The sequence below is a fragment of the Notechis scutatus genome, chromosome 1 (genome assembly GCF_049901735.1).
Source record: "Notechis scutatus isolate UNSWTSFEM ecotype Mainland chromosome 1, rNotScu1.2, whole genome shotgun sequence".
Taxonomy (NCBI): Eukaryota; Metazoa; Chordata; class Lepidosauria; order Squamata; family Elapidae; genus Notechis; species Notechis scutatus.
In genome coordinates this window covers 243,279,861-243,294,645 of record NC_142009.1, presented here as the reverse complement: position 1 = coordinate 243,294,645, position 14,785 = coordinate 243,279,861, and the positions used below count along the sequence as shown (strand labels likewise).

Here is a 14,785-nt window from a genome sequence, read left to right as displayed (position 1 = left end):
CTACCTCATTATTATAGGTTAATACTTTTCTCTTATGCCTTATGATATATAATTTATCTTTGGTCAATCCAATTATACCAACAATTCCAGCTATCATAATATAGTGAAGTGTCTTTGTTTTTTAGCGCCAAAGTCAATTTATCCATTTCTGCACATTTTGAAATTTTTTCAATAATCATTTCATCTGATGGAATTTGATGTTGTTCCCAGTGTTGAGCAAAGGCTAATCTGGCCGCTGTTAAAATGTGTATTGTTATGTATTTAGCTTTTTTAGAAATTTGTTTATCAAAAATCCCTAACAGGAAGGACTCTGGTTTGTATTCGATCTGCTCTTTTGTAATTTCTTCCAACCAAGTTTTGATTTTCTTCCAGTACTTTTGGGTTTCTGTACAAGACCACCACATATGGAAAAAGGTTCCTTCTTTTTTCCTACACTTCCAGCAATACGGACTCATGTTAATTTCTTCTAACAACCGGTTCTCCAAACTGCTTAGAATGTTAACAACCGGTTCTACCAAATAGGTACAAACTGGTAAAATCCCACCCCTCAACTAAACTAACCTAAAGTGAGATCTATATCCACAAACTTATCTTGAGCTGTAATTAAACCCAGATTTAATTAAAACCTGCTTCCAGATAGATGGTTACTACATAGAGCTACAATTCCAAATGATAATAGACAGAAATTCTGTCATCCCCTCCTTAATTTTTCTAATAGAAAGGAAAGAAGCAATGGGAAAATATGGGGAAATTTCAAATGGGAAGCAACATTGTCCAGATCCCTAACCCTATAAAACCTGTAAATGTGGTAGGCCAACAACCTGAAAGCACTCATCATCTGAATGACCCTTGTAGTTGAATAATTTTAAACTCCAAAGGATTATCAAATGCTAAAGCAAAATGACACTACTAAAGTGTTGTTCAAAACAAATGGCATCCTAATTAAAAATATTTTACCTTGGAAGCATCCCTTCGAAGCGTTGAATATGATGAAACTGTTGATGACTGATGGAGTCTAGAAGTTGAACCAGACAATCCTTTAAAAAAGGTGGAAAATCTCTACTTAGAAAAAAAGTCCAATTGGCATTTGTTAAATCTACGTTTTGTGATAACTTTTTTAAAATAATCAATACAAATGTGGAGAGTCTTTAAAACCAAAAGTTGGAGAAAAAATGTGGACCTTTCTGTTCCTGCGTTTCCTTCCTTCCTTTCTTCCATAACACTGTATGTGCTATAATTGAGACATCTAAATGTCTTACTCAATTCTTCATTGAACTATATTCATTAAGAGTTTAATAAAATAGGGATCACTATTCTTTTTTTTTTTTTTTTAAACAAGTTTTATTAAAAGTTTCAACAACAAACAAATCATTACATATTAAATCTTTCCCTGTCTTTCTACAATAATTTCCCCAATATTCTCATAAAACACAAACAAACACAAACAAACATAAAAATCTTTTAGTAAAGTACCTTGGCCCCAGTTACCTCTCTTTGCATGGGCTAAAATAATAGCGCATATCACTCTTCACAATTCTATCTTATTTAATCCATTTTAATTAAATCATTAAATTTGTATCTTTTGCCCATTCATTATCCCTCTATCTCTTCTTATAATAAAAAGAATTTCTCCTGAAATCACTAATCAGAGTATGATGCCTTTCTATCCTCCCCCTAAGTTAGTAAAATTAAAATTCAACATAACAAATACCCAATTTGGTTCTGCTTGGTACATTCTATCCACCAAAAATGTTTAAATACATTGTATCCTCCTTTCCTTCGATATTTTATTACATTTCAAAAATCAATCATTATTAAATCAATGATTATTAAAAACTTCAACATTTCAATTTTAAACTTCAACATTTTAATTTCTTATTCAATCTTAAACCATTCTAATTTACTATTTCAAATATAAATGTTACAATACCATCTTCTGTACCTTAGCAGAATCTTTCTTACAGAAATTTATATTTCATCCTTTGTCTCTAAAAAATCCCTCTTCTCCCATCCAATTTTAAAGCTTTGAGGCTTTTCTCCGCCTTTCCCCTTTCTTTCTTCCCCCACCAAATCTTCCTACCCCCTTCTTCTTCTAACCTCTGCCTTGCTGGGATCCCTTCTCTGTTGTGTTCCCTTTTCTCTTGTTTGTTATCATTATATTTATTTTGCATCATATTTTTCTCTTTCTCAAATGTTTTTTTAAATCTTAAGTCCTTCATTTTCCTTGCTCTCTTCCTTCCTTCTTCCTTAGATAAGTTTTGGGATTCAATGAAGATGGCGTCTTCGTCTCTTCCTTGTTGTTCTTCTTCCGTTTCCATCTGTTCCATTGTCTGTTGGTAATTGACCAGCGCCATTTCTAGAAATAGAAAAGCTTTTTCCATGCCATCTTTGCAGGCTGCTTTTGTTTGCTCATATTCATCCCTCAGGTCTTCAAAAAGGAAAGCCATTATAAATAAATCTTTTCTTTTCTTTATTCCTCTTCCTTCTTACACCAACCAAATATTCCGAGAGAAAGGCAAAACAATCCCAAAATCCACAATCCTCAATAAATCCAAGCAAGCCAAAATTCCCCTTCCTCTTCCAGGGTGGTATCAAACAAATAAAAAAAAAAGAGTCCAAATCTATATTTTAAAGCCTTATTAAGATTATATTTCTGTCCTCAAGTCTTCAAGGCATCTCCTCCAACAAGATCCAAATTTATATATTTTCTTTATCCTCTCCCTTCCGGCTTAATTCCGTCGGGAGGGAGAGTAAACTTTCCCTTCAGCACCTCAAAATAGCCGCTTTTTTTTTCTCTTGTGGAAAAAATCATCAAAAACCATCTTTTCCAGGAATTAAATTAGATAAATCTCAAAGCCCTGGGTAAACCAAGAAGAACTTTCACTTTCAATAACTTTCTCTCTTCCTCCTGCGCATACTTGCCCGGCTGTCAACTTCTTTGTGGCGGCCATTACGGACCGCCGCTGCACCGTCCTGGTAAAAGGGGTTCTGCCGGCCAGGGAGGGGTCTGCAACACCCCAAACCCTTCCTCCGGATCCCCTTACCTTCAGCTACCCTGCAGGGCAGCCTTGCTCGCACCCGTCCGGGTCGGAGCCCCAAAACGGCTAGCGGCAGGATCGCGCAGCTTCGCGAATCCCTACCGCCGCGAAGCCGACAAACCGGAAACCAGGGATCACTATTCTTATGATAATTCAGATGCTGTAATCTGAATTTCATAGTTTAGTGTTTCAGGAACAGGATTTATGCATATATTTATTTAAATACATATAATTGATTCTTAAAACCTTGCCCTTTTAAAGTTGTATCTGGAGTTTCACTCCAGCAACCATGTGTCAAATCATATTATCATTTGGAAATGCAAAACCATAATAAACATGACTTTCTAAAATACAGAAATATATCGTCTCTTGACTCACCTCTGGTAGGTAATGTTTGGTATCTACTGTCAGTACCACGAAAACCAATGGAAGATTGGCTCAGATCACTGCCTATTGTTACCAATTCAGGTTCGCTCACATATGAGCGGAGTTCTACCTACATGGATAAATATAAAATTAAACTGTAAGATATATATAACCTAGTTGTTAGAAGAAACCGGTTGTTAAAAGAAACCTAGCTTCCTAACAAATGATAGCCGCCCATTTACTCGGAGCCAAGCTGCACTAAAAGCCTCCAATACAGGAACACAATGTTGCCAGCCAATCAAGACACAAAAAAAGACACAAAACAAACAGAAGATATTAGAAACACCAATCAAGCAGAACACAGCAAACTCCAAGACCAATAAACACAGACCAAGACTCCCAACCAATCAGGATGAAGAAAAAACCATTCTGGCACAGCAGTAGGCTAGCCCCAAATTTAAAACTGAAACAACTGTAAAAGTCTGACTCACAGACGAACACAATACAGAAGCCTGATGATGGCAGATGAGATTCTGCCGAAACGTTGCTACAACTTTAAAAGCACAACTATAATGACGTGGGAAAATACCCGAACAAAGCCGGATACCATACATGTAAGACAATATGGCCTCCCCCAATAGGAAGTCCCAGCATGTTTTATAGGCATGAAATGAAATTAAGCCCCTCCCCCCAAATTAAGGCCTATATTAAAACATGCGAAATGGGGGGAAATGGTGGGGGGGGGCTTGCCATTAGGAAGTACTTTTGTTGCACACCCGGATATGGTGCTGCCTGCGTTGACCCCGATACGAAGTGCCCCACCAATGCCGAGGTCAACATCCAAGCCGTCGCTGCCCGCCCGCCCAAAGATGCAAGGGGGGGGAATTAAGTCAACCCCAAAAAGACAGCCTAGCCATTTTTTCGGGGCTCAAAAAAAAATAAGACCCAGCCTTATTATATGAGAAACACGGTATATATATATGTATGTATGTATGTATGTATGTATGTATGTATGTATATGTATATGATGTATATGTATATGTATATGTATATGTATATGTATATGTATATGTATATGTATATGTATATGTTGATTTGTCTGTTTTAAATGTATGTCAAATAAATGTTTTTTCTAGAATAAAAAAAAATAGAATTAAACTAGATTGCAACATTTTTCATATACTACCTCCCTTCAATTGCAGCATATTGGAGGACTGTACTAGAACTACAGTAAGATTTGAACTATATAAATACAGTATTCAACCTGGGATGGAATGCTTACCCTGTAATCCCCATTTATGTACTGTCCAAGTTCACGGTCTCGTTTTCTTTCATCAGACTGGCGTTTGAGACCACGCACTGATGTGTGCCTTATTACTGTAGCTTCTTTAGGAAGAGGTGGAACAGCTGGTGGGTTATTATCAGTGCTATATAGCTGTGGGAGAGGAGGTCTTGGTGGTGCTTCATCTTCCTGACATTGCATAAAAAAGAAACATGTTAATTGCTTCATGTGGAAAATAAACCAATTCTCCTGCTCAAATCACAGCAAATAACATATATAAATTTGATACCACATTCTTTCAAGGTTTTTTTTCCTGGAAATTCCTCAGTCACAAGTCATTTATAAGCAGATTAAATCAAAGCTTTAATTACAATCAAGAACATTGTAAACAAACCTACAAAATGTTATTTATCTGATTATCAGTCTTCATTATCCCATGTTCTACAAACAAGGAAATCCATTACCATTTCCAGTGCATTTTAGCCCATTTAATTACAAGAATGTTTCATAATGGCACTTACAACCTTTGGTTCTAATTTCACTGGTGACTGGATTGGAGGTTCAACTTTTTTCACTTGTTGGGAGGGAGAAAACATTCTGGGCTGTGTATAAGGCTGAGGAAAAAGTCTGACTTCCAATGAGGGCTTGATAGGACTAGTTGGTGGACTTTGCTGAGTAGAAAGTTTGCTGTCTGTTGACATGAGAGTAGATGATGATGAAGGCACTAGAGGCTTTGAAAATGAAGGCACTGTTTTTCTTTCTGGAAAAATACGCATTACATTCAGGTGTAGTACAGAAAAATGAATAACCTCCATAATAAACAGTATGAAAGTAAAACTAGTGTTTGGAAAACCACCTTAAGATTTACTGCTTTTTTAAAAAAATCCCAAATATATACATTTTAGGACACCATCTCTGAAAACAAAAGGCATCAGTCAATTATTATGTGGGAGTGTTAATAATAAAATACCAGAAACCTCATCAGGGAAAGGTAACTTAGCTTTTATGTTGGAAAAACATTATGAATTGCAAAAAGTGTGCCAAGTTGTTCTTTCTGTGATTCAGGTATCATTAGCCTAACACCGTAATGGTGAATCTATGGCACATGTGCCAGTCATGGCACATAGCGCCCTTTCTGATGGCACATGAGCCGTCACCCCAGTTCAGCCTCCCGCCAGCCAGCTGGCCTTCAGGTCTCTGCCGCGCATGTGTGCGGGTGCCAGGGTGGGTTGTGCACGTCTGCATGGGGGTGCATGCGTGAGGGGCCTACACATTGCATTTTGGGGGGTTGGGTGCGGGACCGTGCATTCGCGCACATGCTTTGGGCACTCAGTCCGGAAAAGGTTAGCCATCACTGGCTTAACATATAAGATACAGTAGAGACACACATATATTGATTTGATAATATTCTGGTAACACATTAAGTTTTCTTACCTGGATTCTTGATAGATTCGATGATGACTTTATAGTTGGATTTATTTGTACTTAGGCCAGCTGTAACGTCTTCAATTCTCCACAAATCTTTTTGCATTTGAGTTTTCTCCTAATGAAAAGGTGGGGGAAGGAGAACCAAATCAATATTGGCGATACAAATAGAAATTGAGGACATTTTCTTTGCTAGAAAATAGCACACAATATAACAATTCTTACATTGTTCAGCATTCTAACAAAAATATATATTTACATATAATTTGTATAATTTGCCTCTGAAAAGGTACAGAGAAGTGAAATGAATGGGAAGTCTGTCATGCCTTCTGGATTGAGGTTCTTTATTGGTTGCTTAAGAGGGAGAGAACAGAAGAGGGCTCTTTACAGGATAAAATCCCTAAGAATCTATCATATTTTAAAATATAAAATAAGCAACCAAATTATAAAACCAAACAATATTCAACATAAACATCACTAAAAACTCCCCAAATGAGATGCCACCAGCAGATAACAATTCATTTGACAGCAATGAATTAACATTATATACATTGAACAAAGGAGATCACTCATATTTCCAAGAAAATTTCGTTGGCAAACTAAAGATATCTAGTCAACTCAGAAAAAAGGACTTATTTGTTATTTTGTCATAGCATTGAACAATTGGCTAATGAGTGGGACATCAGATGCTTATAAAGATTTGGTATCTTTGCTATAATATGATATGAAGCTTTTTTTTTTTCCTCCAGAGAAGAAAAGGGTCTATTTCCCATCAAAATTAGATCTCCCAATGGGATGAGATTTGACTAAAGCTTCAAACTATTTAGGGAACTGCAAAGTGCAAAAATTGAAAATGGCCTCACCTGAGAAATACATGATTTATTCATCTGTTCTTGCAGACTTTGCTTCAGCTGGTTCACATCTTTTTCCAATTTCAGATATTCATTCCAGGCATTTTCCATTTCCTATTGACAAAGACAACAAGCTCACTTTGCCTTTTCATAAGCAATAAAAAGCTATGAAGCTGCTGGTTAATGTACCTATTTAAGCAAGTACTTTATGCAAGTGTAAACACAATTAAAAGTACTTTAGGCTACATGCACACAACTCTTATGTACATCTAAAATTGGACAATATTAAAAAAGTGGCATACAACATAAATGCATAGCTTTCATTTTCTTTGTTTCCTTTCCGTTTAACATCTACATGATATACCCCTGACTGAAATCATTCACTGTTTTGGAGTTCCGTTTCATTAGTATGCTGATGATACCCTATCATATCTTTCAAATTCAGACCGGCCAAGTGAGGCTGTCAAGATTCTGTTCTAGTGCCTGGAGGCTGAGTAGGATTGGATGGAGAGGAAACATCTCCAACTCAATGGATAGGATAGCATTTACCCCTTCAAGGTTAGTGTGCAATCTAGGAATCTTCTTGGATCTGCGGCTCCACTTGGAGAGGAGCTGTAGCCAGATAGCCTTTGCACAGCTTAACCTGTTGTGCCAGTTTTGTTCTTTCCTAGATCAGGGAGCCCTTCAGACAATCACTCATGCTTAGTCATTTTTGGGCTTGAATACTGCTATACGCTCAACATGGGGCTGCCCTTGAAGACCACCCAGAAGCTTCAACTGATCCAGAATGCAGCAGCATAAGTAGTGATGGGTATGTCTCAGTATGTTAATGTAACACCTTTTCTTCATAAGATCCACTGCTGGCCAATTTGTTTATGGTTTAATTTAAGGTACTTGTTATTATCTATACAGTCCTATGTGGCATAGGGCTTGCTATGCCTATCTCCCACATATCTGTCCAGCCATTTCAATTTTGCAGGGTTGGCTTACTCCAAATTCTTTCAATGAAACAATGTCATATATTTGTTCTCTGGAAGTTTATCCTCTCTGTAGCAGTGCCTGGAACTGAAATGAGGTTTCCCGAGATCCAGATGGCTCTCGCTCTGCTGTTCTACAGAAAAGCAATAAAGACTTGGCACTTCACCCAGTCTTTGGCAAGGGAAGGGTGAGAAAATGTTTTTTCATAGTTCCTCAATCCTACTTCAATAACCATCAAATTACATTGCCATGCAGTTCTAGTAGGCTAGATATGGAAATTAGGATTATATATTAAATTAATTCTTAAAGCACCTTCTACTTACTGTAGATACTTTGGATATTTCAGCCCGAATATGTATGAGATCCTCTTGCAAAAGTTTCTGCTGATATGTAATTTTTTCTGTGTGCTGTGGTTGTTCTTTATATTGTTCCATCTGTCTATGTAATACTTCCAAGACAGATTCCAGCTGATCCTAAATAAAGTATTTTAAACATTAAAAAAACCTCTGTACGAGAAAAATTTGAGGAAATTTTTAGACCGTCCTTTAATTTAGTGTTTTAAAAATATTAATTTTTCTACATGAAGTATAATTTTTCTACCTGCCTGCTTGCCTCTCCCTCTCTGCACCTATCCATCCATCTCAAGGTCCATAGACCTTATATTCTTCAAACCTAGTCTTGGATTTGGATACTGAAGATGAGGAAAATTTGTTCAACTACTATATGTCTGGGGTGGGGGTGGGGGAAATATCTAGTCTGCATAATATACATCACATCTCAATTACTGCAATTAATTTTATTTAGCGAGACTTTCCAAAGAGTATTGGTTCAGAATATATTAATTTGTTAATGGTGATGGCGAATACAGTTTGTTTCTGGGTGCCCTTTAATATATTTGTGAACAATTTAATACAAAAACACCTAGTACAAATCTTTCCTCTTTCTACAGTCGTCTTTTAACTGAGACCATGAATAAAGTTTTTCAATGAGTGCAACCAGCTTTGAAAATCCCTTTCAGAGGTAATACCTTCAATTTGTCATGAGCCACGGTGGCGCAGTGGTTAGAGTGCAGTATGGCAGGCTACTTCTGCTGTCTGCTGGCTGCCTGCAATTTGGCAGTTTCACAAGGCTCAAGGTTGACTCAGCCTTCCATCCTTCCAAGGTGGGTAAAATGAGGATCCAAATTGTTGGGGGCAATATGCTGACTCTGTAAATCGCTTAGAGATGGCTGTAAAGCACTGTAAAGTGGTATATAAGTCTAAGTGCTATTGCTATTGTCTAAAATTCGGCTCTCTGTAAGCTAAGAAAATGAAAATGAGGATAGATACACTGGCATCATTCAGGTATTTTCCTACGCTTTTTAAAAATGTGTCCTTTCAATTTGGAAGTTATTTAAAATATAGACTCTATAAGAATTTGGTAATCTTGAGCCACTTCCAGTTTGGACTTCTTCGGCGACGGACTGAAATCGCGATCGTGCGCGGTTTTGATCCGTGCTCGCCGCTGGAGCACCCTGAGCCGCCCGGATTCGGGGCTGAAGCCACCCCATAGAGGTAGTGAAGAAGGGGGAGCCGTCAGCAGGGTTGAAGAGAGCCGCATCTCTCCTCCTTGGCTGGCCATTACTCCCTTTTCCAAAGGTGGTTGCAGCGGTGGTCAGAAATGGCCACCTCAAAGAAGAACCTGACCGGGCAAAATTGTGCAGGAGGAAGTTTAAAGGAGAAAGTTTGACTGACCGGGTTGAATGGAGAACATCTATTTAAGGTACCTGGAACCTGAATTTTAAAGACTAATACTATTCCTAAAAAAGATTTTAAGCTGCGAAACAGAAAGGGAAAGGAAACGGAATTGGCTTTTTTCCCTCTAACATTGACAGTTTTAACTGACTTGGAACATTAAGAAGAAGAGATTTGAATAAGAAATTGATACTAATCCACTTTTACATTAATAGGCTATTTCTAGCTGAAAATAAAGTGTCAAAGGGATAAAGATTCTTGGATAATTTAAAAACTTTATTTAAAAAAAGAAAGAAAGCAGCGGACGGAAAAAGGAAAAAAGAGGGTGGAATCTGGAAAATGGAGGAGACCACCTGGAACTTAAAAAAAATTGATCGTGAAGTTTTAACAAGGCTTGCAAAAGATACACTGCAGCTGAAATGTTGTCACAAGATAACAAAGCCCCTAGAAAGAGAAAGTGAGAAAAGAAGCAAGAAACAGTTTTGGATTATTGGATGATTCCTGGAACCTTGGATGGAGGATCCTAATGAAATAAAATAAAATCAATTGGGTGTTGTTTAAAATTTTTTTAAATGGCATCAATCCTTGAAGAGTTAGAAATGAGACTTAAAGAACAAAAAGAAGACACACAAGAGGAAAGAGGATCTTTTGGCTTCATATTTCAATTTTTAGAAATTGAGATCTTGAACTATGAAAAACAACAAGAAACGCTGGCAGAACAAGAAGGGCGGGACAACGAAGAAGCCATCTTTAATGACCAAGCAATTTTAAGCGGGGTAAAAAAGGGAAAGAGGGGGGGAAAGGGAGTTAAAAACTTAAGCACTGAAGCAACAACCAAAAAAAGAGTAATTTGAAAAGTAATCATAATATCAGGAAGAAGCAGAAGGGAGGATCACAGAAGGGAGAATCAGATAGAAAAGGGAATAAAAAGAGGAGGGAGAAGAAGAGAGGGAAGAGGGAAAGGAAAAGAAGCTACAAAGGACAGAAACAAGATATAGAGGTACAGGAAAAGCGTACAAGAATTAAAGGTATAAACCTATTTAAAAGACACAGAGACAATGGTTAAAATTTAACTTAAGGAGAGGATTCTGCAAGGGTGCATGGGATAACATTGTTATATTAGAAATAGAAAAGGGTTAGAAAATATGTTAGATGATTAAAGTGATAGAAAAAATTTCTATTGATGTGTAGTGGAATATTTGTTTGTAAAGAGAATAAGGCTCTCAATGATTTAAAAAGAACGTTTAAAAAAACTGAAAAGAAACATGGAAGATTTTTATCAGTTGACAAGATGAACTTGAATAAGAATAATAACTTTATTGACTACTGTTAATAACTATTGTTTGGTTTTTTATTTAAAGACGGTAATAAGTAAAATATGAATATAGATGATTAAAGTGAAAGACAACTGATATTACTAGGTAATGTTTCTTAAAAGAAATAGAAATGTAAAAGATTGTTATTTATATTAATGGTAGAGCTGTACTTGAATAGAATAATTATTCCAGTTACTATTGTTATACACACACACACACACACACACACACACACACACACACACACACACACATATATATATATATATATATATATATATATATATATATATATATATATATATATATTCTTTTAAGAATTTAGTGTGTATTTTTAAGGGAATGTACCAAGCAGAATTCGATTGAAAATAGGTATGTGTTATAAAATAGAGTTTAGAAAATGAATGTTATAAATGTAGAGGTGTAACTTAAATTTTTAAACAAGATTTGGAAAAAGATACAAAGGTGTTACACTCCAGTCTAGTAATTACAGGGGAAAATATGTTTTATGAGAAAAGATAATATGAAATTGTAAACAGGACAGACGAATGTATAAAAACATTGATTAGAAAGATTTTAAAAATCAGAAAAAGATATGTAATTGAATTAAGGAATGAGATAATTTAAAATAAGGCTATAGGAAGTAAAGAAAGGGAAAAGCTATTGAAAAAATTGTGAAAATAGTTATAAGATATGGAATAGAATGTATAAGATAAATATGTATTGAGTTTATGTCTGTATGGAGAAGTGATAACCCAGGGCCATGCTGTTCTCAAAAAAAGATATTTTATTTGTATTTGTATGTTTTGTGAAAACTTAAATAAAACTTTTATTTAAAAAAAAAGAATTTGGTAATCTTTAAAATGAGAGAAAAGTTATGAAATAAGTAACTTGAATGTAATCATGTTGCTGTCAAGCACCAGGGAAATCAGGAGATTCAGGAAGTTCAAAAGAGTATAAAGATTTATTGCAAATTTAAGCTCTCCACAAGAATCTGAATGACTAGCAATCTAGGGAAATTAGCGGGAGTTAAGAATAGAAAGGAATTCAAGGTGGGTTGGACTTGGATATCTTGTGGGCACTCAGAGACTCATGATGCGTTTGTCTCGTCCCTCGGACTCAACCTGGTCATCTCCCACAATTACTTACTTTTGGCTTGGAATAAATTGGAATAATTTATTAGAATAAATTATATCATAAACAATATAGTTACAAAGATCTAATTCTAGTTTTACTTACTACATACTCAAAATCAAAATGGGCCTTCAGAGATAGAAACCCCCGAACAGAATATTACAAAAATAAAATGGTGTAATTAATTGCAAAGATGATTACTTTATTTTCTTTAAGGGCTCTTAGTTTGTCTTCTAGATCTTGCAGATCCTGTCTTGCTCACAGAAGACACTCAGCTTTACCTAGAAATAAAAATACATATGCACACAAGGTCAAATCAATGAAACAAAATGAGATTTTGCAAGGACCAGAAAGAATAAATCTTATACTTACATCAATATCACTTTCTCCAATTTTGATGGGTTTCACATGTCGTTCTTTGAATGTATCACGCCCCGTCATCTAAAATAAAAAGATTTAAAATTAAAAATCTAGAATCCATAAAATGTTAGTAACAAAAATACCCCGTCCTTTTTTCTGCAAAAAAATGGTTTTCCCCTTCTAGACATTGTGGTAATATAATCTATTGATCATTTTATCATTTTCTGTAAGGCCTTTGAATAACTAGCAATAGGTCTAGGGATATGTAGGCATTCTTGGTGGGGGTAGGAGTACCTTCGCTCATGAGTGTCTCATCCTGTTTTGATCTGCAAGTTTAGAAGGAACAGGAAAATAGGTAAAAGTTCAAGGTACACAGTTGTGCTTTCTCATGGGACTTTCCAGACTTTCCCATGAGACTTTCCGTGGCTGTATGATCTCATCCTAGTAAGGTAACATCTGGGACTTTCCAAGATTGTATGTTCTCATGCTGGTGAAGTAATCTCCTGTAGAGGTCATTGTTTCTGAATATGCATACTGTATTTTTGCTTGTGTTTTTTCTCAATAAATACTGCTACCTGAGTTCACTCAGGGCTGGCATTTTCTCAGACATTTCCCTGTGTCTCATTTCGAATGTCAGTCCACCATAGACATGCTTTTCTGGAACAGCTGAAGACTTTTTAAAGTATGTAGAATAGAATGAATAAGCTGGAAGAGACCTTGGAGGTCTTCTAGCCCACCCCACTGCTCAGGAGAACGTATACTATTTCAGATTAGTGACTGTCTATAGAGACTCTTCTTAAAAACCTCCAGTGATGGAGTGCCCATGATTTCTGCAGGCAAGCTGTTCCACTGTTTAATGGTCCTCAATGTTAGGAAATTTATCCTTAATTCCGGATTGCTTCTCTCTTTGATCAGTTTCCAACCATTGACCCCCTCTTCTTTGTGGCAGCCCCTCAAGTACTGGAATACTGCTATCATGCCACCCCTAATTCTTCTTTTCTTTAGACTAGCCAAACCCAAATCCTGCAGCCGTCTTTCATATGCTTTAGTCTCCAGGCCTTTGGTCACCTCAGTTGCTCTTCTCTGCACTTTTTTCAAAGTCTCAACATAATTTTTGTAGTATGGTGATCAAAATTGGTCTTACTGGGGTTTTTAAAGCGGTACTAATACTTCATATGATCTTGATTCTATGCCTCTATTTATACAATCCAAGATTGTATTAGCATTTTTAACTGCTGCCGCACACTGCTGGTTCATGTTTAAGTGATCATTCATAAGGACTCCAAGGTCCCTCTCACAGTTACTGTTTTTGAGCCAAGACTTGCCCTAATCTGTATATCTATCTTTCTTTACTAATCATTCCTGATCCAAATATATGTTATGGGCAAATGCTAGATCTAAGAGGTTCCTTTAAAACTGATTGCATTCAATATGACCAATTTTCACATCATATAATTTGTATTTACAATATACATTTGCATGCTCCAGGAGCTGTCTATTAGGAAATGCCATCGGGTGGGGCTCAGGTAGCGATCCTTTTATGTGGTGGTACCTGTCCTTTGAAACATCATCTTCCCAGAGATGAGATTAGCCATGGACTTAAAGACATGGCTTTGTCACTAGGCTTTGCTATCTGAATGCACAATCAAACTTGTACAATGGTTATGTTGAGCGTTGTTGAGTGTTTTTATACATTGGTTATGAATTGTGTTATACTGTTTTCTTACATAGTTTTAATATTGCTTTTAATAATCATATATTTGAGATGGGCAGTGATATAAGTTGAAATAAATAAGTTCTTATTATCATAACAATTTTCCTGAGAATATATGTGGCTTACAGAAAAAGAAAATCATTGGCAAAGGGATAACCATATTATCATGTAATGTTATTTTAAATCAGTTTGGAAGCCAAGAGGCTTATAATAAAAGTGGTGCCTCTGTTGAAAATACTTCTCAGTTCTTGAACACATGCAGTCAGACAAAACTTACCTGCATTTTTTCTATTCTGATATTACACTACTTTGCAGAGTATTTCATTTTGATAATTTTAATGTTTTTTTATTTTATTCTAAAACTGTAGCTAACATTTTTCCATAACTCAATTAAGATTATACAGAATCACATAAATTCATTCAAGGAAGGAGTTTATGGTAAAGAAAGGATTTTAAAATTCTATTCATTCTTCAGGAAGCAGAAAAGAAATACATATGTGGGAAGCTGAGAAATCATCACTTCAAAATTAATCTCACTCATTAATTTGAGTCTCCAGAAATTACTGCCTATGAATTGCAACTATATAG

The 14,785-nt window shown here is 36.0% G+C and overlaps 1 protein-coding gene across 1 annotated transcript in view; it reads right to left on the bottom strand.

Moving 5' to 3' along the window:
- The window catches only part of PLEKHA7 (pleckstrin homology domain containing A7), a 133,790-nt gene that overhangs the window by 21,449 nt on the left and 97,556 nt on the right, over positions 1 to 14,785 (bottom strand). The window contains 10 exon segments of the mRNA XM_026668327.2: positions 958 to 1,037; positions 3,417 to 3,534; positions 4,687 to 4,875; positions 5,208 to 5,446; positions 6,121 to 6,229; positions 6,975 to 7,076; positions 8,264 to 8,413; positions 12,325 to 12,371; positions 12,374 to 12,404; positions 12,496 to 12,564. Of these exon segments, the coding sequence (XP_026524112.2) occupies positions 958 to 1,037; positions 3,417 to 3,534; positions 4,687 to 4,875; positions 5,208 to 5,446; positions 6,121 to 6,229; positions 6,975 to 7,076; positions 8,264 to 8,413; positions 12,325 to 12,371; positions 12,374 to 12,404; positions 12,496 to 12,564 (1,134 nt within the window).